Source organism: Arvicola amphibius, chromosome 17 (assembly GCF_903992535.2).
Source record: "Arvicola amphibius chromosome 17, mArvAmp1.2, whole genome shotgun sequence".
In the NCBI taxonomy this organism is placed as follows: Eukaryota; Metazoa; Chordata; class Mammalia; order Rodentia; family Cricetidae; genus Arvicola; species Arvicola amphibius.
In genome coordinates, this window is record NC_052063.2 from 36919232 (window position 1) to 36944539 (window position 25308).

The 25308-nt window shown below is 41.6% G+C and overlaps 1 protein-coding gene across 2 annotated transcripts in view; it reads left to right on the forward strand.

The window, feature by feature from the left end:
* Mon2 (MON2 homolog, regulator of endosome-to-Golgi trafficking) overlaps positions 1-16374 on the forward strand; it is a 79237-nt gene extending 62863 nt beyond the window's left edge. For both annotated transcript variants that reach the window (XM_038314382.2, XM_038314383.2), the window contains 6 exons: positions 168-358; positions 1484-1544; positions 2443-2566; positions 5597-5804; positions 8326-8408; positions 12884-16374. In XM_038314382.2, coding sequence (XP_038170310.1) covers positions 168-358; positions 1484-1544; positions 2443-2566; positions 5597-5804; positions 8326-8408; positions 12884-13047 — 831 coding nt within the window. In that variant the 3' untranslated portion in view covers positions 13048-16374. The remainder of the gene's footprint in view (positions 1-167; positions 359-1483; positions 1545-2442; positions 2567-5596; positions 5805-8325; positions 8409-12883) is intronic.
* Positions 16375-25308: the final 8934 nt, after the last annotated feature.

Genomic DNA, 25308 nt, shown 5'->3' on the forward strand with positions numbered 1-25308 from the left:
ATGAAAAGTTTAGGAAGTAGGCTTTAGGGTCTCTGCCTGAGAACCAGTCTTTCTCAACCTGCTCTTCAGGGGAGATCACTGGCACGCTGTCTTTACAGCTTCATTGGTTGTTGGTTCTGAGTGCAGCTGTGTGTGTTTTAACTGATCTTAACTGTCCTTCTCCTCAGACTCTCAGGGTTCCTCTCAGTTTGAAGTATTCCTGCCCTTCTGAAAGCACATGGAAACTGGCAGTAGCTTCTCTCCTCAAAGTCCTTTCCATTGGGCTGCCTGTCGCCCGACAGCATGCTTCTTCTGGGAAGTTTGACAGCATGTGGCCAGAATTAGCCAGCACACTTGAAGACTTCCTCTTTACTAAAAGGTCAGCTCGTTGATCTGAAAGGAAGAGCCTTAGAGAGATGGAAGAGTGTCTGTCGAGTGTTCAGATCTGGGTTGACAGTCCCTGACCGGACACAGTGGACGGGCATCTGTGTGTTCTTTCCTTTCTCACTGCTTGTAACTCGTAACTGACTGGAGGCAGCCAGAGGGGGAGGACTAGTGCCTGGTGTAGAGTCTTGGTGCGTCTGAATTCTGAAGGCCTGAATCACCCAGCTGTAGGGGAACTGTGCATTATACCACTAAACCTAAATGCACTGGTGCTGAATCATCCAGCTGTAGGGGAAACTGTGCATGATACCACTAAACCTAAATGCACTGGTGCTGTTTTATGCCCGCAATATAAAAGGAAGTAATTTAGGCTTAAATGTCAAGAAAGCAGTTCAAATTGTGGCCTTGCCATTCATTTATTTACGTGGGGTGTGGTGGCCCACGTGTTCTTAGGCACATACGGCCTCAGCGTTCCCTCTGTTGCCTGAGGTCACACTGCTTGCTTCCTGGGGTTGCAGTGAAGACCTACAAGAGAAAGGCAAAGTTCCTACAGACACTGGCTGATTTGGCTGTTGTAACGGCCGCGCTAGCTCAGTTGTTTGTAGACAGTTAATATCTCAGTGTTTGGTGAATTTATGACCGTATTGCTATCCATGAATTAGAAAGGCTAGAATCCTTGGATTCTAGATTTGATTCTTTCAGAACTATTGATTTCTCTGTTTTTGTTGTAATAACTTGGTTTTAGAAAATCTAAATCTTTTTTATGGATGTTCTCTTATATTTACTGTAAAGAATTTAATGCCTTGTATTACAAATTTATGGGCTTGATTAAGGGTCTTTTATGTCAAGATCATTATAAAGAAATTCAGATGTACTCTCAATGGTGACTTTAGTTGTGGATGGTATTATCTATAAGCCTATCTTTTTTATACATTATACCAAGAGAAGTTTTAACAAATCATTTATACGAACTACTTGAATTTAAAAGGGCATTCTTTTAAGTGTATGATGATGTCTCAACCTGAGAAGGAAGAGCTAATGTTTATCATTTGAATACTGTTTCTCTCTCCTCTGTTTGTTTTACCTTTAAAAATCAAATCTCTTTTTTTTTCTTTCTTAGCATACCTCCAGATAATCTTTCTATTCAAGAATTTCAAAGAAATGAAAGTATTGACGTTGAAGTAAGCAAACTTAGATAAGTTTCCTGTATTCTTGACTATTGGATGATTATAAATGGGATTTGAAAGCTTTAAAAGTTTTTAATTTTAGCAGGGGAGGGCACGTGTGATGTGTGCACGTCTCTCTCTGTCTCCCTGTGTGTGTCCGTATGTAGGTCAGAGGGCAACTTTGTGGGGTCTCCCACTTTTACGTCAGTTCTGCACCAGCTGAACCATCTTGCCACCTTGAAGTTTTTAACTTTGAAGTTTGGGTTGGGGAAAGAGTTGGGATCTGTTGTCTTTAAGTGAGGTAGCTTAATTTAAGTTGATCAAGTAAATTATTTTCAGGTGGAGACTTCAAAGTGTATGCATCATCATAGATTTGTCAAGATGTCGCCTCTGTGCCATTACTGTTTAAACCTTGGATGAGCTTTTCTTTTCCTTCCAAGGATAAAATAAACTGTATGTCAGATTAAGGTATTTGACAAAAATTAGCTGTGCAGTGGTGGTGCATGCCTTTAATCCTCAGGAGGCAGAGACATGCAGAACTTTGTGAGTTCAAGGCCAGCCTGGTCTATAAGAGCAAGTTCCGGGACAGAAAAAAAAGTCTAACTTTAGTTTCTCATAGTTTATAATTTCTGATTATAAGGAATTTAATCTTATTTTTGAATATTTTATTTTTTTTGCATGGGTTTCAGTTTTTCTGTATATTTACATTTGGCATAAAGATCAATATATTATAAAAATTATAGTATACTAAACCTTTATGTCAGTGGTCTTGTGTAGTAACAGTAAAACCTTTGTGTACTTCTATCAGGGAAGGTTCTTTAATTTCTTATAAAGTAAAATTTAACTTTTACTCTAGAAATTCTACATGGTCTGTTTCAAGGAAAAAACTATATTTGACCCCCCTCTGTTTTAGGTTGTTCAGCTTATCAGTGCAGAGATTCTCCCGTATGCCAATCTCATTCCTAAAGCCTTTGTGGGGCAGATGATGACCATGCTCAACCGGGGCTCCATCCACTCCCAGTCACCCTCATTTACAGGTGTGTTATTTCAGAGGCTTTTACAGTGGTCAGAAGCATGAGGTGCTTTTGAAGAAGCTGAGAAGGCGTCTTTAATTCTCTGTTTAAATGTAAACCAGAGAATGGAGAGGTAATTTTTAGTGATGTGGTGTTGTAGACTGCTAAACTTTATGGGGGGAAATATAGGCGTGTTTGTATTTGTAAGGTCTGATTAAATAAGTTACATGGTGCTTCTGGGATCTCATGGAGTCATATAGATGGACAAAGCTTATAGTTCTGTGAAGTTGTAGATTATTGTAAAGATAGTGTACAGGAGAATGCTCTGCCACTTAGCATATTGGTTCTCTAGGGAAAATGCCTTAACATTTGTCCAAGGAATAAAGCCCTTAGGGAATGCCTACTGTGCACAGCCTTATGCTGGAAAGTATAGCTTTTGTCAACATTTCTGAGAGTAGGCACCACAGCTTTAAAGACAGAGCTGTGTTTCGTCTGATTGGAAAGCTCCATAGTCATCAGGCAGAGACTGGGAACATGCTCCTTTCTTGTGTCATCACGTCTTAATTTGCTGCTGCCTAATCTGCCTTTTCTTATTATTTCTCTCTGTTAAAATATGTATTCAAATCTCAGATGTAATTGTGATATCATGTGATTTTTTTTTTCTGAGAGATTGTTAATTTTTGCAGTATAGACTCTTAATCCTAACATTTACTATACCCATGAATAATCTGATATTCTAAAGAACATTTGTACAGTTTGGCCTCTAGATGGCTCTCATACTGCTTACAAAACAAAATAAATTTTTTTCCCCACTCATTCAACAGTTTTAAAAAATTTGCCTGTAAATTAATCAGCATGTAAATTTTCAGAGGAAAAGAATTATGTGTACTTAATGTTTGTATCATACGTCTATTTAAAATGCTAGATATTCTAATGAAGTACAATTCAAATGTGGTATAACTGTTTTCCAGCGAAGTCAGCACCGAGGTATCAGGTGTGCTCTCGCCCCAGACTTCTGATAATCTCACTGCTATGTTTGTATGAAGTGTGCCACACTGAAAGGCACCTACACTCCCTTTCGGGGACTCTGCATGCAGCACATATCCCTCAGCTTTACCTTCAGGATTTTCTGTAAGCGCACACAGGACATTCCATGCCCAACAGGTTCCTGTGGTGGCTGGGTTGGTTCTGGCTGTCTAACATGACCTGATAGCCGGATGCGAAAGGAAAGGCCAAAACCAATACGTAAAGAAAAGAAACTGAGTTGACTTGTGTTTCAGATTCATGAGGGGTAACAGTTTATCACCGTCACGGCAGAGAAGTGTGACAGCAAGCTGGCATGGCGGCTGGAAGGGCACACTGAGAACTCACATCTTGAGCCCCAGGCAGGAGCCTGAGAGTGAGAGCAGGAGCTAGGGCGGGGAGGCGTGGTCTGAGGGGAGAGACTGAGACCACACCACAGGAGAGAGAATGAGTATATACTGGAAAACCTCACAGTAACTTCCCCAAACAGTGCTTCCTACTAGGAGCCAAGTGTGCCAATGTCACAACATCCGCCAAGTGACAGAGAAAGTGGAACAGATGCCAGTAGAAACGTCTGTGCTATGATCAAAAAGAAATAAATGGAGCAGAGGTGTCTAATGTGATACTGCATCTCCAGGAGGGACAGAGAAATATCGACAAGGGAATTTTGAAGACATGTATCTTCACATTAGAAATGATAACTCGGTACCCAAAAAACAGTGAAAGTTAAAAGGCCCTTAGTAAGACATATCAGAAAGTATCAACATACTTATATTAGAAAGAACATACGGAAAACATTCAAAGGAACAATCTTTTAAAATGGCCTGGAAGTTCTCCTTCTCAAAGACTTGCCATGATGGCTAGAAATGAAGACTTCTCACCGTGGAGGTGCACGCCTAGGCCCAGCTGGGAGTTTGGAGGACAGGAGGACTCATGTTTCCAGGGTTTTCCTCCCTCAGAGTCCTCTAGAGCAGCTGGAGGGGCTGGGAGCTACACCTGAGTACCACAGTAAAATAATGACATCTTCAAGAGAGCAGCCGAAATTTACCTTCCGTTCATCCTTTCTTAGCAAGCCACTGCAGAAATCTTGATGAGAACAAAAGTAAACTGGGAAAAGGAAGGCTTGCATTGCAGGAAGTGTGGCACAGGGAGAATGGTGGTGTCGGCCAGAGACTGCTCTCAGGTGAAGGCTAGACAACAGGATTAGAGAACTAGTCTAGGCCAGAGCAGACTCATGTTCCAGCAAAATGTGTTCCTAGGAAAGGAGAAAAGAATAAAGACAGAAGAGGCAACTAGTTGTGACTTGATTTATAGTAAGCTCTTGAGAATTTCCTGAGGTTTTGTTTTGTTTAAGGTGGGGTTCCAGGTACCCCAGGCTGGCCTCAAAAAATAAATAGCTTCAAATAGCTGGCTTCAAACTTTCTATTTAGCCTACAGTGACCATGAACTTCTCTTTCTCCCCCTGGAGTGACAGACGAATATCACTGACCATTTATATGGTAATGGAGTAGAAGCTGGAAGTCAGACTCAGGGCCTTGTGCATGCTAGCCAAGCATTCTACCAATCAAGTGACATCCCTTGTCCTTGGGACTCATTTTACAGAATTTTCAAAAGGTGAAAAGACAAGAAAATTGTTGGGTCCAACAGGTGTTTGCCACCTCTGATGACCTAAGTTCAGTCATTAGAACCCACGTGGTGCAGGGATAGAGAACTGACTCATACAAGTTGTCTCCTGACTGCCGCATGCACGGTGTGGCATGTGAACACACACTCATCCCCCCCCCACACACACACATACACAATAATGTAAAATCAAGAAAGAAAATGCCCATTATGGACAGCCTTATTTTTCACGTTCCAAGACGGAAAATTGCTTTGCATTGTTTTTACTAAATATTATTAACTAGGTTATTGATCAGTGCTTTTCATCTTACTGAGGGTATATTTTTATTCCTAGTTCCTAGCTTGCTGGACTCATTAGCATGCATTATTTTAGCATTTTATTAATAATCAATGTTGTTAATTTTGCAGAAGCAGAGATTGACATCCGTCTGAGAGAAGAGTTTTCTAAGATGTGTTTTGAGACTCTGCTCCAGTTCTCCTTCAGTAACAAAGTCACCACACCCCAAGAAGGCTACATCTCGCGAATGGCGCTCACTGTGCTGCTACGGCGGTCACAGGATGTCCTGCATCGCTACATAGAGGACGAAAGGCTGAGTGGAAAGTGCCCTCTCCCAAGGTACGCGCTTAATTAAGAAGGGAGTACACTGATGTGATATCATAATTAGTAACAAAGACGGCTCGAAAACCAAGAGACTTCCTGAGTGATCTGGGTGAGCCTGAGGTGGCTGATAATTGAATATGCCCTTTACAGAGTAAGTATTCATAGGCTTTGCTGCATATACGTAAGGGTTTATTATTATTATTATGATGATGATGATGATGCTATTTCAGGCCTCTCTTGGAGATTAAGAAATCTGTGATACATGTATTAAATTACATTTTTAACCTGGAAAAAAATTTGAATCTCAAAAGAGATCCTCTACCAGAGGTTTCTGTGTAAGGACTTGCATGAAAACATAATCTTTTTCTCTGAAGAGAAAATAAGAGATTAAATCACTTCCCAGGGTTATTGTTGAGTGTCACTTCTTGCTATCTGTTCCCTGGCCCTCTCAAATCTCGATGTCTTCTAATCTACCTAAGGAAGCCTTCGCCCCTAAGCTGATTCCTTCTTGTATATCCAACTTGTGTTCATGGCAGGACCTCCAGGGCTAAATCACAGTGGGGTGGTAGAGAGAATTCAGCATATATGAAATCATAATTTTTTTAATGTAAAAATAAGTTTAAGTCAAAGCAAACAGGAAATAAAAACGGAGATACCCGTTAGGAGAGTCAGGAGACCTCTCTGTGATTAGGTACGGGTGCAGAGGCAGGCCACCTCCACAGGTCCCCAAGTCCTGTGTACACTCTTGTCTCTGTATCCCTTTCTGAAGGAGGACCTGACAAAGGATATCAATTTTCTTTTTAAATGTTGAAATGTTATTTATCAAATTGCTGACCACAGATTTATGCCAGTTTAGATTTCCCTAGGAGTATATAAATACCTTTCTTCAGTCTCGAGCATCTTAACGTTCTTTACTCATTTAATAGTTATTTTACAGTTTTCTAATTTGGTGAATGAAAGTCACAAAATTCATATTTTAAAAAATGACCAGTACTTATTAACTATCTGCAATCTTGAAATTTAAATTTCTGCATCATAAATTATACCTTCAAATGTATACACAAAAACTTTCTGTTGAAAGCTTGCTAGTAATTTGATTATGGAGATGATTAAAAATTTGTTAATTAAAGTTGATACCTGATATGTGCGTGAAAGAACAGAGACAAAGCTTCTTTGAGTGACGAGTATATTAATTAGATCATAATATTCGTTCAGAAAATATTTTTCCTTCATCTTCTGTGTTGAATATTTAACTAGCTCCTCTAATATTTCTTTTAAATTTTACTTTTGTTATTATCATTTATGTGTCCATGTGCAGACATTAGTGCACATGCCTGAGGAGTCCAGAAGTGTCTAATCTTCTGAAGCTAGAGCTATAAGCAGTTGTGAGCTGTCTGACATGGCTTCTCAGAATAAACTCAGCTCTTCTGCAAGAGCAGTGTACACTCCAAACCACTGAGCCCTCTCCCACTCTGCCTGCTTTCTCTAACGTGAGCGCTGGCTATAGTCACTGATAGTTGTTTCATTCTGTGTTGCAGAATTATGTGTTTTCTGTATGCACCATTTCAACCTCGAGCTGCTTGCAAAGAAGGTTTGTTGTCTAGAGATGTAGTTCAGTAGTCTCCCAAACTACATAAACAGGCCTGATAGTGAGTGAGTGAGGCCTCTGACCTCAACACTGAAGAAATTGAGGCAGGAGGATCAGAAGTTTCAGGTTGTCCTCAATTACAGGTTTGACATCAGCCTGGGAAATCTGAGATCCTGTCTCAAATTTAAAAAGAGAAGAAAAGAAGAGAAAAAAAGGCGTGAAGTGGTGCCCTGTACAGTACTGGGAAGGCCTGGCTGCCTGTGGGCTTACAGATCTGACCATGGGGCACAGCAGCTATTCCTGTTAGAGCAGGGTGTTCTTTTGGACCCTTCTAGCCTTATGTGCTTATTTTTATTGTTAGATGTTGCTACACAGGCCATCTCAGAATTAATTTCAGGCATGTTTCATGTCTCATAAAATATCAATAAGTAAATAAACACCTTAGTATCGTTGCAATTTTGAGTGTACTTTTGGCAGCATTATAAAATAGGCATCTCTTTCGGGTAATCTTTAGCAAATTTTTATTAATATTAATTAGAAAACAAAAAATTGTGTTGTAGAGAAGTTGTTAAAGCGTGTGTTGTAAAGTATTTTAATTGTAAATAGTTGCACGTTTCTTGTAAATGTAGATTTTTTTTCAGGAGTTGCCTTCCTCCCTTTCATTGACAATTTTGGTAGAGTAACTACAAATCAGACTTGTGTCTGGAATGCAGGTGTGTATATGTGTTTGCTATACAGGTGTATATATGTGTTTGTATCTGGTAATACAGGTGTATGTGTGTTTGCTATCAATATTTGCTTGATAATCTTTCCTTTTATAAGAATTTAACATCTTTTATTTTATTCAATATTTTTCCAAAATGCAGCTATTTGTACAAACTTTGTGGGGAAAAATACACAGTGTATCTTTAAAATCTTAATGAAAATCATCTCTCTTATCTATTTTAGGCAACAGGTAACAGAAATCATATTTGTTTTAAAAGCAGTCAGTACTCTCATTGACTCGCTTAAGAAAACTCAGCCTGAGAATGGTAAGTGCTTAAAGCTTGGTTATCATACAAGACATTGCACACATCTGTAGTAATGAGAAGGAGCAGGCTGCATTCCGGCCCGGCTAGCTTAACCCCCTAAATAACCCCCCGAAATACCCAATGAGCAGGCCTCTCATGTTACACATATCTTCCCATTAGTGGGCTTTGTGCTATTGCTAAGTCAGCTGAACTTGAGAATGCGACCACCATTGTGCTCCTGTTCTACCGTGCTGACAAAACTCAAGTCCATTACAATGCCAGTTCAGTAAGGTTGATTCGGAATGTTTACTCTTTATAGTAATGTGGTAAGCCAGCAAGATGGCCTGGCCGGACACCCTGAGTTTAGCTCCAGAGCCAGATAAAAACAAAAGACAAGTGACTGCACAGGCTGTCCCCTGACCTCCTGACCGCCTGACCTCCTGCACGTGGATAGCAGACACACAGAGATAAGACAGACAGACAGCTGCAGGTGCCTGAGAACAGCATCTGAGCTGCGGTCTGGCTCCGCCCACACCTGTGCACGTGCACACACATAGGCACAGTTCTCTGAACTTACGAAGTGAATGTTTCCATTTGGTGTAACCTTAAGTTGTAGTGATATATTAGAAAAGCGTAAGAAACTTGAGGTCGGGTGCTGGCGCAGCCTTTAATCCCAGCACTTGGGAGGCAGAGGCAGGCGGATCTCAGCGAGTTCCAGGGCAGCCTGGCCTACCAAGTGAGAGTTCCAGGGCAGCGCCAGGACTGTTAACACAGAGAAACCCTGTCGCGAGGAACAAACAAAACCAAAACAAAAAAGCCAGTAAGAATGCCTTGTACAAGCCAAGCCTGATGCAAGAGATTGACTATCAGGTTAGAGCCAACAGGCTCCATCTCTGTTTAAACTTTTTATTATCGTCGTCCTGTAGTTTTGCTGCTAGAAATGAGGCATTTGGAGATTTATTTTTGTTTGAAGGGATTTTGTTTTTATTATTTTACTTGATGGTAAATTTTTGAGTAGGCAATATAAATACACGTAAATTAAAACAATAAAAATAGCAGGTAATGTACTCACTGGATAAGGGCACTTACAAAACCTGAGAACTTGAAGTCAGTAACAGAAACCACATAGGAGAAAACTGACTGCCACAAACTGTCCTCTGACCCCAGGTGCCTGTTGTGATGCACAACTAAATGAATATTTTAAAATACATGTGTAGGGTTTTGGGGGGCGGTTGGAGACAGGGTTTCTCTGTGTAGCCTTGGCTGTCCTGGAACTAGCTCTATAGACCAGGCTGTCCTCGAACTCACAGAGATTCGCCTGTCACTGCCTCCCAAGTGCTGGGATTAAAGGTGTGTGCCACCACCGCCTGGCTTATGTGTGTATTTTTATTACTTTACAAATTTGTGCTGCTCTTGAAGTTTTTCATGTAAATACAAAATACAGACTCCAGTAAACCCCAGTTTTCTATGCAAGTAAATAACAGTATTCCCTGTTTATAACCACTTTTTTCTTCTCTAGTTTTTCACTTAATAAACATGTATATTCTTCCATATTGGTGAATACGTCTCTTTAATATTCTTTTTATAATTTGGGGTTTTTGAAACAGAATCTCCTGTAACTCAGGCTGGCCTTGAACCACTATACGCAGCAGGAGATAATCTTGAATTACTGATCTTTTCTCCTTTCCCTCCCAAGTCCTGGGTTACAGATTTGTGTTATACACCTGACATCCTGTTAAAAAAAAAATCCCTCAGGCTACTGCGGGCTTTAGAACATACTATAAGAACCTGAGTAGATTCCCCCAAGTGATATGTCAGATGTCATCTTGATGTATCTGTAACTGAACATTTCTCTCCTGCCCACCAATTCCATAATAACCATTCAGAGACTTAATATTAATTATAAATGTATGACTGATGGCTCAGCCTTATCAGCTGGCTCTTACATTTAAATTAACCCATTTCTATTCATCTACGTATCGCTATGTGGCCCATGGCTTACTGGTGATGCTCTGGCATGTTGCTCCTTGGGTGGCTGCTGGTGTCTCCCTTACTCTGCCCTTCTCTGTGTCTCTGCTAGGATTTTTCCACCTGGCTCTACCCTGCCTTGCCATAGGTCAAAGCAGCTTTATTTATCAACCAATGAGAGCAACACATTCACAGCCTACTAAAAGACATTCCACATCATGTATCTCCTCTAATAAGCCGAGAATTGGTGTTGTAATTTGACTGTGGATTGCCCAGTGTAGCTCGTCTCCATTTGTGTACGCTGTGGGGTAGGAAGTGTCGAGGGTGACAGCTGGGCAGAGGCGCCTGGCTTTCGTTTGTTTTTCAGTTCCTTTTCTGGCTTCTTTTAAGACAACCTCCACTCCAAGCAAAAGCAAAAAGAAATATGGTGTGGATTTTTCTTTTATTATTATTACATTGTATTTATTGTGTGTGTGGAGGAGAGGTGTACACTGGCACACCCCATATGAAAACTGCAGGGGTTGGTTCCCTTCTTCTACCATGTGGCCCTGGGCATCACAGTCAGCATGGAAGGCAAACTGTGAGAAGGTGAAAATATATTAGATAGGAAAGTCCCATAAGCATTCATTTTGGAAAACCTGGATTATATATGAGTATGCTCTTTACGCTAAGCCTTTAGAGAATTCATAGGAGTTGGTCTTTAAGATGAGAGCTATATGTGTTGTCTTATTTAATCAGGAGCCTGGTTTGGAAGTTGAGACAGACTCTGTAAACTCATTTCCTTGTTTCATATCAGGAGAACTGAGATAAAGAACTGAAATACTGACTTGACCAGGATACCAAACATCACTTTATTTCAGGGGAGGAAATGCTGCCACCTAACAAAGACAGAATCCTAAAAAGTGCTTTGAGCCAGGTGTGGTGGTGCACATCTTTTATCCCGGCACTCAGGAGGCAGAGGCAGGTGGATTTCTGTGAGTTTGAGACCAGCCTGGTCTACAGAACAAGTTCCAGGAAATCAGGACACAGAGAAAACATGTCTCAAGAGTTAGCCCCTCCCCATAGAGAGTTTTATACATTGTCTTAGAATTCTTTATGGCACACTACCCTGCCCCAGACTGGAGACTTGCTCCATGTGATAACATGACATCTGCCAGCCAGGGTTATGTGGAGACTGAACACTATACAAAGAATCTGCCAGAGAATAAGACGGACGGGCCAGCCGGGTAATTTGGTGAGACACAAGATTAGTGGTACAACCCTTACTCACACGTAGAAGTCCCCAGTACTGGGAAAACTTAGCAGATGACAGAAAACATGACTGTCATGTGTGACTTCAGTGTGAGCAGATTGTTGGAGCTGATGGAAAGCGTCCGCTTGGTAGATGCGGAGGAAGGCAGGTGTGACTGTCCCCACTCTGGAGGAAGGCAGGTGTGACTGTCCCCACTCTGGTGGAAGGCAGGTGTGACTGTCCCCACTCTGGAGGAAGGCAGGTGTGACTGTCCCCACTCTGGAGGAAGGCAGGTGTGACTGTCCCCACTCTGGAGGAAGGCAGGTGTGACTGTCCCCACTCTGGAGGAAGGCAGGTGTGACTGTCCCCACTCTGGAGGAAGGCAGATGTGACTGTCCCCACTCTGGTGGAAGGCAGGTGTGACTGTCCCCACTCTGGAGGAAGGCAGGTGTGACTGTCCCCACTCTGGAGGAAGGCAGGTGTGACTGTCCCCACTCTGGAGGAAGGCAGATGTGACTGTCCCCACTCTGGTGGCACACCTTAGGGTTAGCAAGCCCTGCGAGAAGATGGTGTCTGCTCCCTGGTTTGAAATTGCAGTCAGTGTCAAAGGCATTACTGAGAGACTTATGGGAAGATAGTTTAGTAGGCAACTGAATAAAAAATGTTTCAATTGTTCTTGATATGCACATGCACGCTACGTTTTCTGGCAACTATATAGAAAATAGTGATTTGGATTGTTTTGTTACTTTATTAATGTAAAAAGTTTTCACAAATGGAAGCATCATTTAAAATATGCCTTATTTTCAAGTTGTTGGCATTGGTGAGTCTGTACTCAATTGACCATTTATCTTCCTTTTTTAAAGATTTTACTTATGTTTGTCTTATGTGTATGAGTTTTGTCTGTGTATATGTATGTGTACTTTTGTGCCTGATAACTGAGGAGGCCAAAAGAAGGCATTGGATTTCCCTGGAACTTAAGTTAGAAATGACATTTAGCAGCCATTTGGGTGCTGAGAACCAAACCCTAGTCCTTTGCAAGAACAGCAAGTGCTCTTAACCACTGAACCATCTCTCCAGCCCCTTAACTACTTTCTTACCTAATTTCTAAGTACACAATACTGTATTATCTCAGTTTCTCATGCTTTATTATTATATCAGGAAATCTTACAAAATTTAAAAATTAAAAGATGCTCTCAGAACCATTCTGTTAGAGTTTTTACATTGTGTTTTTGTAAATTGGGTGACTGCAGTTTATATCAACTCTGTTTTGAGATTTTTGTACTTTTTCTCTTCACAGTTGATGGAAATACATGGGCACAAGTAATTGCCTTATATCCAACTTTGGTAGAATGTATCACGTGTTCATCCTCAGAAGTTTGTTCTGCTCTTAAAGAGGCACTAGTTCCCTTTAAGGATTTCATGCAGCCACCAGCATCCAAAGTTCAAAATGGAGAATCTTGACCAACTACAGTCACGTGAAGGAAGACAGATAACCTAAGGAAGGTTTGCTCCTGAGTCTTCTATGAGAAGGACGTTTCTTACTGCAGTAATTCTTGGCAGCTGTTGTTTGCCTTCTTTAAAGTGTAATTATCTGGGCTCAGTAATTCTTGTGAAAGTGTACATGTCAACAGAGGCTCCTGAAGGAACCAGCCCTTTAATGAGAGAACTGATGGGATCGGGATAGAGAGTTCTCCCTTGTACCTGCTATCATATCTTCAGTTGGTGATTTAAAAGTGAGCTTATGTACAGTGTGTGGTGTGTGTGCCATTGATGTGCTTTTTAAAAAGGAAGAAAAGATATTTCCATTCATATTTCTGAGGCTGGTGTTTTGCACCCTTTATCAAGTACAGAACTGTACTGAAGTTTTATGCCAGGTGGTACTATAACATTCCATAATTATCTACAACCAGCCTTTGTGAACAAAGGGAACTGATGTACTGTGTGTATAATAAATGGTACAGTTCTGTATAAAATAGTTGCATTTATTTAAAATTTAAAATTGATGTTAAATATTGATGTTAAAGTGCTTGAAGGCGTATTTATTATTAATACAAAATTGTTTGCTTACATTTTTACTTCTGATTTGCCTTCTTATTGGGCAGATAAGCTTATCATGTAATCACACAGCGTCATGCTTTTTACATGCATTGTTGGTGACCTGTAGGCCTCTGGCCAGAGGATCATGTGAACAGCAGAAGTTATGGTCTGCTGACTTTGCACCTTGGAAACACAGGTTGTAACTTAATACACTGAGATACATTGTAGCACGATGACCCAATCATACCTCATTCTTTAGCCTCTCTCCAAGCTCTTAAGTGTCTGTTTTTATATTTGCTGTCTGAATTTTAAAGATTGTCATATTTTATATTTCTGCTGATTTTCCTATGACATTTGTCACTGTCTTTGAATGACCAAGGCAAGATGACTTGAGATTTCATGAAACTTTGCCTGTGAGGTTTTGTTCATTTCTGCGCTTCCTTTTCTGAATTCTTTTCAAGAGGACTCGGCACTGGCACTGGGCTAAGCTACAGTATAAAACGGGCGTCACCAGCAAGTGAGTGAGCGGAGGCAGCGCGCACGTCCCAGCAGTGAGCTCACTGTAGTGGAGCACGGCACCTCCTGCCGTTACGGAGCACGTGACCAGTCTCTCACAAAACTGACTTTGACCTAGCTTGCTGTATTTGTTTAATTATGCTGTTGTAATATTTTTTCTTCCAAGTTAAAATTTCATTTCGCAGTTGTTGAAAACATTGCTGTTAATAAGAAATGATAATGGGGCTGATATTATTTTAATGCACTAGAAAGCTTTTGACTTTAACAAGATTTATAAATTTTGGACTCTCCAGAATAATCATAAAACTATAAGGAGACATTAAAGTTGAGTAATCAATGAGATACAATTTTGAGGCTAATTTAATTATGTAATGATTTAATTTGCACTATATTCTGTATACGTGTGGTAAGGCCTATTTTGAAGGAATATTATTTTTATTCACATGAATCAATGAATTTCTATTTTATTATTTCATGTAAGGTTAAGGTAAAACATGGCATTTCATAGACTATGCTATTCGTGTTTTCTTAAAGGTATGAAAAGAATGACTCAAGCCGTGTATTTTTTATATTTTGATATATTCGCTTGTGGATTTAAAATGTAGGGAAATCACTGATAAAGTATCTAAATAATAAGGGTGGCAACATTTTCACAATATTGCCCTGAGTTTATATAAAATAAGTGTCTGCTCATAGCAGATCAATTGCCATCTAAAAGATTATTCTCCAGTGAAGGCTATCTGTAAGTCAAGAGTCTTACTTGAACTAAACAACTTGAGCTGCTACAGTCTTAGCTTTCAACAGCAGTGTCATGCTGCATAGATCAGGCATAAAAATGAGATGAATGTGTTAATGCACAGTAATTCCTGACAGTCTCAATGTCAAGCAAGTGGGCCTTGGTGGACTAATCGTCAGGCTTCTCCTCAAATTCCTCTCAACTCCGAAGGAGTCAGTACTGTAATTAATGCCTATGGATCACACATTCTTCTCAACCGTATTTTCAACTATGTGCTGGTCCCAGACAGATTAATACATTGTCCTTGCTCTTTAATTATGAACTGAATTCTTCAGTCACTATGAGACCTGGGCTTCATGGAGTTACTAGATTCAACCTAGGTTCAATCCCCATCATCACACCCCATCTCAGTGCAATGAGTTTTAAATCTCATACTGAGTTTTTTTACCAGTGACCATCTCTTTTAAAGACTGCTGAACACAGGGTTTAATGTAATTGTGTACTTGTATAGACCACCTTTTGGAACCTAGCAGTGTGACAACTACCAAGGAAGAAAAGGCAATTTTGGTAGTGTCTTATCTTTTTATGATTAATTTTAAAGTTTTCTAGTTTTACTATATGCATTTTGCATAGCATTTATTAAAAGTCTATTATGTGCCTAAAAGAAAAAAAGATTATTAAGTCTGACTAAAATAGAAATGCACACGTTAACATTTATGTTTTTACCTGATTCCCCATATGGTTTTTGAGCGAACACCTGCTTCATTCTTTAAATCCTAAATAGCATCAGAAGAAAACAGTGGACAATTTAGTTTACTTATGTTATCCTAGTGGGTAGCATTCGCTTTTAGTAGCAGCCAAAGCAATCATTTGTCCTTTCTTCTACAGTGTGAAGAATGTTGTGCTGTTGTGAGTTTGGTACCAACTAGTCCTACGTAAGCATTTGGTCAATGGTCACTTAAGAAACTGAGAGGGAATTAGCATACACTATGAACAGTGCGAGAAAACATTGGAAATGCACCCTACAATGAAATGTTGTGACAGTCCTGTCAGTAAAAGGCACTATCATATAAAATAATCCATGTGGATAGCCAAATCCTCAAGACCCAAAGTAGATTAATGTCTGGGTTCAGATTACTGTGGTTTATAGATTTTTCTAGAAAACTACCACAGAGGTAGACAGTAATGGTCTCTTCAAAAGCTTTACTACACGTCTACAATGTTCCCACTTACTAGATTTGGTATTTTGGAAATACTTCGAATTTCAAAAGTATTACAATTTGCAATGCTTAGGGCTACAATACTGGTTTGTTTGTTTGTTTGTTTGTTTGTTTTGTTTTTCCAGATAGGGTTTCTCTGTGTAGCCTTGACAGTCCTGGAACTCCGCTCAGTAGACCAGGTTGGGCTCAAACTCGGAGATCCACCTGCCTTTGCCTCTCTAGGGCTGGAATTAAAGGCTTGCACCACTACCATCCTGTGGCTATCTTTATTAAACTGAACTATGGTTTTGTGGTTTTTTTTAATCATTTGTGAGAAGAGCAAGCATTACATGGCATGTTGTACTACAGTCTTAAATATAGTGGGTAAATAGCTTTAATACTTTATGGCCATTTGAATTAAAATTTTGTATCTAGAGAGTAGAGTGGTGCTTTTATTTTAATGTTTTTGTAAATGGGAAAGAAAGTTGTCATTGTATCTCAATGTACATGCAGACTCTTTCAGAAGACTTGGATTAAATCGGTCATTTTACTGTATTAGCAGTGTTAGCTTTAAAGAGCCAGGCAGATAAGCTGGGTGTAGTGGCTCATGCCTCTAAGCCCGGCACTCAAGAGGCAGAGGCAGGAAGCTTCACAAGGCTTCCAGGGCAGCCAGGACTACACAGTGACGCCTTGCTCAGAAAGCAGGCAAGAGGAGCTGAGGTGAGTCCTCTGTCTGTGAACAATCTCTGTGATCTTCCAGTGACTAGCTGAGAGTCCGCCTCCTCATTTATCTTTAAGCAGCTTTCCAAAGCTGCTGCTCTGACTCTAATACAGTGATGATCATAAGTTTCTGATTCTCCAGAAAAAAAAAAATGTTTAATATGAGTGTGGACTTCATAAGGACCTTCTTAGGCACTTATTCAGGTTGTTTGATCACAGGATATAGCCACTGTTATATCCAAAGAGTATTCATCTCTTTTTCTTTCCCTTTTCTTGGGCATCACTTTGATTCCCTCCAATTTAAATTATGTTTACCTCACTTTCTAACTTAGAATGAAGAGGGATCCTCTTTCCATTCTCTACCCATTCCCATTCACCTATTCTTCCATCCCATTCAGAGCGATAGAGACGTGGTGACGGCTTCTTATTAAGTGTGATTATAGAAGTGCCTTCCACTTTGACCCCTGCTGCCTTTTTTGCTGAAGTTCGCTGCCGTCCTATTGATGGACAATGTGAAGTCGTTTACAGCTATCGCCTACTGTATTTCTGAGCCTATGATTCTGCTGCCAAGACACAGAATGGGATTGCTATAAATAAATGGATTCAGTAGCTAAACTTGGAACAGTCATGTCTGTGCTGTGTTGTGAATAGCAGAATGGTGTCCCTTTTCTTAGAGAGGGCATGTGAAATTTGTAGGTCTTTTTGTTGTGTTTTGGGGAGAGGGGTTGTTTTGCCTTTTGGGGAAAGAGCCTTTGTTTTGGGAGGTAAACACTTTGCTGATAGGTTTATGTCATCTCAGTACTACTTACTGATGTTTGCACTGCTTGCTTTCTGGAAGTATTACAGGCAGCATGTTACTTCTGTTTCATCTGTTTCTATTTTTTTATTACAAAGCAGTAATTTGGGCACTGGAAAGATGGATCAGCAGTTAAAAAGCACTGACTGCTGTGCCAGAGGACCCAGGTTCAATTCTCAGCACCTACATGGCAGCTTACAACTGTCTGTAATTCCACTTCGAGGAGTTATGATGCTCTCCATGCACTCAGGCAAAATACCCAAACACATAAAAATTAAACCCATATCTAAATGTTACTATAAATATTACCTTAAGGTTCATCTTGAACTAAAACCCAGCAAATAATGTAGCCATGGAGTATCTTAAAGCACCCACCATTGCAAAAGCGCTGTGGCCTGATAGCGATGCCGCCGAGGTGAAGTCGGAGTAGATGGAGGAGAGACTTGAGAGCCGCTGTGGCAGTCTTAAAGTGGTGAGATTTAGACCGAACTGCAAATTTCATTTTCTCCAGCACTTCCTCTCTGTGTCATAATTTTAACACGTAGCATCCAACTCCTGTCTCAGGGCGGTTACCATATGGTGTTTATGTCAGACTGGATATTTTATCTAATTTTGCAAGATTCCTGTCTTAGCTCCCAACACGATTCTCTACATTTTTCTTACAATCTCTACGTTGTTGAGCTATACTGGTTATGTAATAGAATCAGGAACGTTTCTTGGCTTCAAGGCCAAATCTTTGTAATGTAGAGTAGGTGTTTCTTCAGAGCTGTACAGTTAAAACTCTGAATGGATAGATTACATGTTTCATCCCAGCCCTACTAGTTAACCTCGGTCATGTTTTCTTTGATAAATTAGTTTTAAATCTAATTGGTGATCCAGTTTTTCTCTAGTATACTTCATGCTTGCTTTCCTTTCCCTATTAGGTTCAGAATATCATTGATTCCCTCATCATTTATGGCTGGTAATTTTCTATGCTTACAATGCATTATGTAAATACTCAATTTGGAAAAGAATTATAACATGAGATAAAGGAGAAATGTTTTTGAGAAACTTGTTAAAGCTTTTGATAAATAAAATGGAAAGAAAGTGAATGTAGAGTCATAGTTCTGAAAGGAAATAGAAAACTCTGAGTAAGAATTGTAGGTCAAGTTAAAAACACTGTCCTCATGTAGATTAGATTTGGGGGGACATTCAGGGAGCAGTGCTGAACTTAAGGCCTTGTGCCTGCTAAGTAAACTAGTCGTCTCCCTGTCTGGCTTAGTAAACTAGTCATCTCCTGGTCTGGTTTAGTAAACTAGTCTCCCCGTCTGGCTTAGGCCCTTCTAAACTTTAAGAGTTTTGTTGTTATTGTTAATTTGCGGCAGCTGTTTGTGACTATGTGTATTTATCAGTGCTAAGCCATCCCTCCACAGCTCAAAAAACTTGTGTTTCAAATTTTCTTTTTTAACAAGACATACAAATGTCACCTCTGATCTTCCAGAGACTGAAACAGGAATATCACTTGAATCCAGGAACCTTACTTGAAATTTTGATTCAAGGCAGGTAGCAAAAAAACTCAGTTAAAATTCCTGCTCTGAGAAGTAATTGAGAAAATTCTCATATTAGTGTATACTGCTTTCAGATCCAGTAACTCCTGTATCTCCTGGTTTGAAAACTGCCCCTGTGGAGACTTGAGCCTCGGGTTCCTCTTCCTTCAGTCCTCGGAGCAGGAAGTTAGAGGTCACTTTGTAGAGTGACAAACCTAAGTCAGTGTGGCTCACTTCAAGATCCGTCCTTTCAGCTACCGTAAGGTTGCTAGTAAAAATGTTTAACTGCATTAATATCTGACTGAAATAAACTGAAACTATTTTGAGGCAATTGCTGTCTTGTGACAATGCATTTGGGATAACTATATATGAATATTACAAAGAACTTCAAGTATTGAGAAGTTGTCTGAGAACTCCTTATGTATGAGCTGGCTGGGATTTTTAGGATGGGCCCAGGTTTAAGACATTGTGTCTGTTTAAAGCGTCTGGTTTGTTGTAGGCTTTAAGAGGCTAGTGCACAGTGGACAGGGTCTTCATAAATTCAGTCCCTGCTCTCTGCCCAGTGTGTGACCTGAGCAAACTAGTCAGCCTCTTTTGACGTTCTTGCCCATGAAGTGGAATTAATAGTGATGATTAATGCTTAGAGTTATTTGATATAATTTTACAAGGAATGTTAGAAAGCACTGGCAAGTTTGAGGCTGTGATAGAAATAAAACACACATAATACACAGTTCAAAAAATGAGCGGGGACCAGAGCAGCTTCTTTCTTGTCCTTGACTGTACAGCCATCAGGTATGAACCTGTAAGTGTGTCCTTGTCAAATGACAGAAGTCACTAGGGGATTTTTGTATCTAGATTAGAAAACCTTATATCTCAACGCCGAATATAAGACTATGTAATCAAGTTCTGGTGTGTCAGTAACACCGTGTGCCTATCTCTACCCTTCAGGGAATATAGCCCTTTGCCAAGTGTGCAAGAGATTACTAAGTCGCCTGTGGTTCAGGTAATATTGCTATTAGTATTCAAAAAGAAGGCCAAAAAAGAAACAAGGCTCAGTGGTGAAGATAGAATTTAAGGTGAGTTTTACTGTTTCTAAACTGAAGGACGCAGTGGGGAGATAACAGGAGCAGATGTGGAAAAGTATTCTCTTTGAAGACTCTTACTATGTGTGTATGAGGGATGTGCATGGTGCCTGAGGAGAGTCTAGAAGGCTTCAGATCCCCTGGAGCTGGAGTTACTGGTTACTGTGAGCCACCCAGTGTAAGTGCCCAGAACCAAGTTGGGGTCCTCTGCAGCGTCTGTGCTTGCTGTCAAATGCTAGCCCATCTTCCCAGCACTATGCAAAGATGTGCATTTGGTATTGTTGGTCGTTGGCTGCAAGGAATTGAAACCTAATCATTAAACTCCTTAAAAGCCAAAAATAATTTGGAATGACATAAATTTACCTTTTAACCAAAACTAAGTAGATAAATCTCTGGTTCTATTTAGAATATAATTTTCCTGCTGAGGTGATAAAGGGCTAGTCGAGAGCGCTCATGTCTGAAAGGATGGTGGTGGTGCCTGTCGTCCTAGCACCTCAGAGGCCCACGAAGATAGCTGCAGGTTCCTAGTGAGCCTGGACTAGATAGAAAGAAAGCGTCTCAAACAGAACAAAAAGGGAGTTAGGGTGAACTAGGTAGGTTCTACACATCTGGATATTGACGATGGGGAATATTGGTGTGCGTACAGTGTGTGGATGATTATATTGATGTCATTGTCAGAAACAAGTGATAAAGTCATTCAGCGGCTGGACGAGCTTAGGTGGAAACTTGACTCTGGCAAATCTGTGTGCCTTTTAGACCAAATGCACGCTTGATGTCCACTATATATGTGTGTGTGTGTGTGTGTGAGTGTGTGTGTGTGTGTGTGTGCTGCAGTGGCCAGCAAACTTGTTCCGATGCAGGATAGCATGATCAGCTGTGGAGTGACTAGTGCCACAGAGACCGTCATTGTTTATTAAGACGGTGTGCATTTTCTGCAGGTATCAGTATTTTAGGCAGCAATTAGCATCTAATACAGGTGTGTTACATATTCACGCAAATATGAAAATGTTAATTGGAAATAATTCAAATTACCATTGGTAGTGGCTCTAAAATACTAAGATTAGCATAGTACTGAAATCTGCCAGTAGGATAGCAGGCATGTATTGGTTATGTACTGATATTATGAAACATATAGGTGGGTTTGAAAGTTTGTACCTCAAGAAATTATTTGGGTCCTTTATGGAATGAAAGTTAATGTGTGATATTATGGGCTTCGACATCTGTTGTGCTAAATTGTACTGGGTTGAGTGGGGGCGGGTCTTAAAAAAGGAATTAAATGTAGGTGTTAGTATGCATTATTGCGAATTCTGCTCCAGATGTTAGCGCTCTACTTGCTGACAAAAAATCAAAGTCTAGAGAAAAGTTCCCAGGATGCAACTGAACATTATTTCTGCAATGTGTACTATAGATTTTCAACAACTTTATGGCTAATGGGATTTCCAAATAGTATAAAGAGGTTAGCCAGATAAATTTGAATCTCAGATATCATCCTTTTAGTACATAGAATCTACATATGCAAAAAATGGGGGCATTCGTTTATGTGGAATTCCAGTTTAACTAAACATCTGTATTTTATCTGACAAATCTTAGTGACTTCTCGGGAAAAAAAAAATGTAAAAAAAAACCCAAACCTGTAAATGAGAAACAAAAAGTTATCTGGGCCACAAGGAGGTGACTCCCATCGCAGTCGGCTCTCTTCCAAATTTTGGCTAAAAATGAGAAAGCAAACGCCCCGAGTTCCCGGAGCCTGCGCACTGAGCGAGCTGCGCGCAGCTTTCCCGCCAGTTTGGGCGCCGCACGGCGACCGGGCGGCGGGGAAGAGAGGAGGTGCCGGAAACTTTCCCCGCCGGCGGGGCACAACGTGTCCAGCCCGCGCCGGCCGCCGCCATCTTTACGGCGGGTCCGGGAGCGCCGGGGCCCCGCTGGGCGGGCCGAGCGGACGGAGCCCGGCCCGAGGCGCTGGCTCTCCCCGGTGCGAGGCGGGCTCGGGTGCCCGTCCGCGGCCGGCTCCTCCGGGAGCCGCGAGGCCCAGCGGGGCGGAGAGCGGGCGCCGGGCCCCGGATGTAAGATGGCGGCGGGGGGCGGCGGGCGGTCACGTGGCGGGAGTCGCGCGCCAGCCTCTTTAAGGGATCTCTATGGTTCGCCCGGGCGCAGTGGAGCGGGAGCGCGAGCCGGGGCGCGTGCCGATGCCGGTGCCGGTGCCGGTGCCGGCTCGCCGCGCACTCGGGCTCCGCCGGGGGTGCTGCGGGGACTTCCGGGGTGCGGCGCGGCGGGGCGGGGCGGGCGGACGCGGCGGAGCCCCCAGAACCCGGGAGGGAGGGCGGGCGGGCGGACGGGCGCGCGCGGCTGCTCCGCTCCGGCGAGGGCGAGGGCGAGGGCGCGGCCGGCCCGGGAGCCGCCGCCCTCGGCCGCCGAGCGTGCGGGTGCGAGCAGCCGGCTGCGGCGAGGAGGACGGGACGAGGCGCCGCTCGGCTCGGCGCGGCGCGGCGCGGCGGCCCCCACACCATGGCCCTGGCTGAGGTAGTAGTTTGTGCTGTTGGTCGGGTTGTGACATTGCCCGCTGTGGAGATAACTGCGCAAGCTACTGCCTTGCTAGTGCTGGTGATGCTCAGCGCCGCCGCGGAGGACAATGGCTGGGGATCCCCTTTGTGTTCCGGGGCGCGGGGACCACGAGCCGCCCGCACTCCTGCAGGCTGGGGGAGGACGGAGCCGTGGGCATGGCTCCTCGAGGCGTGCGAGCGTGGGAGCTGCAGCGCAACTTTCCGCCCGAAGGATCTGAACTAGTGCCACATTGCAGTTGGTGATCGTTGTGTTTGATTCTTGAGGTGTGGGTCGGAGCAAACGTGCTGTTCTGCGGTGCACAGCTGCTCCCGCGGTCAGAACCGTAAACGCTGGAATCCCAAACTTTTATGTCTTAACGTATTTTTGGATCTGGGTTATTCTATGACCGCTGAGTTTAAGAGTTTAATTTTAAAATGTAAGCTTAAAGCAACGTAGAGTTTCCATTTAAATTGTTTCTAACTCCTTAAAAGAGGGTTGACTTTAGTTAAATGCACTCTTCAGATTTTTTTAAAAAATGTATAAAGCAAAATAAATTTATTTTACCGTGTGCTGTGTTTTTGTTTTTTCTTTTAGTATAACTTTGGAAGTTCAAACAGCCATACCGGTTAGGAGGTGTGGGGGAGGGTTGGCCTTAGACTTTTATGTTAATGTGGCTCTTTATATCTGCATTTTATTAAAGGAGCATAGATCAGAGTTGGAAGTATGGCTTCCGAGAGAGTCAATGTCTAATGACAGAGTTCGATTCGTGACCTCTATTAGGAAAATACGAGTTTGTAGAGAAAGTGTGGTTTGGGTAATTAATAAAAACTACCTTGCAGTCTATGTAGAAGATACTTATATTCAAATTTTTCTTTTCTCCGAGGGGAGGAGTCTGACGGTAAGTTTTAGTTCTGCTTTTCAAGCTGGCCAGTTGGATTTGTGCAGAATGGTTTTGCTACAATGTAGCACTTTTTCTGTGGCACTTTGAGGCTTTTTAAAGGCGAGTCTTTGCTAAGAAAAAGATACGTGGAAGCAGCTCCGTCTCTTGTCCCTTTCAATAGGAGTTCGGTGCTTTTGTAACTCGAAAGTGATGTAATGCTTTGATAAAGCTTAGTCTTTAGCCAGCGTAATTTCATCAGGATGAAGCCACCTCATAAGAAGGACAGGAAAGAACCATGGATCTTAACATTCAGGCAAGGCTATAATACTGACTTTTAAGTTTGCTTTTCTTAATAGAGCAAAGTTAAGTTCAGGACTTATTTTTTTCCCCCAATGATGAAAGCATGAAGTATTCTATGGCAAATCCTGATTTGTGGGAGAATTTAGTAGTATAATTTTAATTGTACTACAGTTTTATTTTCCAAAACTCTTCATTTAAGCAAACGAGCAACTCATCCAGCCCCACTGTATTTTAACATTTTCATGGTGAGCCCATGGATATTGAGCTATATTAGATAGTAAGTTCTGTTGGTAACACTAAACTTTAACTCATTCCCCTCTTTGTAGCTCATCTTGTGCTTTTAAAGCAAGTTTCGTCTAAAACCACCCTGCCTGGCGAGAACATGCTGGTATTGTTGGCCATATAACTGCTTCCATATGTTTCTGTTGCTGCTGTGAGGGAAGCAACTCCCGGAGTTAGATTTCTGTTCTGGTTTGCCCATCAGCTTTTTGCTTTGGAGTTCCCTGTGTGGCAGTGATAGCTACGGACTGATTGTTTCCACTGTTGACAGGTTTCCAGCGGGGTGGATTTACCTAACAAAAATACTGCGTTACAGTCAGTATTGATGACATTTACTAATGCAATTAACTTTTCTGTGAAAGGTCTACTGTCAAGAGCTTAAGTAATTTGTAGTTGCACGGAGCCATTGATAGGAAGGATAAGACAGTGTTTTGAGTGCCCTTCTCAAGTACCGAACCAAAGAACGGATAGGCTGTCATAATGAGGTTTTAGTAAATGCCATCTCCCATTGGAAGTAGAGGAATGTTAGGATGTCTGGACGCGCCATGGAGGGAAGATTAGGAGACATTTTCCTTCGTGCCCCAGTGTTCCTGAGTATATGAAAATTTCATTTCTAAGGCGGTTTAAAATATAATTACCTTTTGGCTGGTAGGAAAAACATCTTTGTGTTGGAGAATAGTCCCCAGAGCATTATGCCAGAGGAACCTAAGAGCAGAAAAGGGGTTTTCAGAGTAGCCCAGGTGCTGAGGCTATGTGACTTCATACCTGCGCTTTCCTCCTCCTGTTTAGTGTACACACTGCCTGCGTGAAGAACCTGACTGGTACTAGAGTTCCTCACTGAACAATCCGTCCCTGTTACAGCTTCTGCAGCCTGAGAGCAGATGGGGGTGACCATTTCAAAAATGAATTACATCGGACAAATGAATACCATACAATCTAAAAAGACATTGGTTCCACCAATCACTAAATAATTAAGAAAAAAAAAATGTTATTTGTATGATTAACAAAAATCTATTTAATGTTTTCGCCAGATTCCTCGCTAAGCACCATGGGGAAGTGTAGCTGGATCGCTGCTCCCAAGGGAAAGCAGAAAACAAGTGTAATGATTAA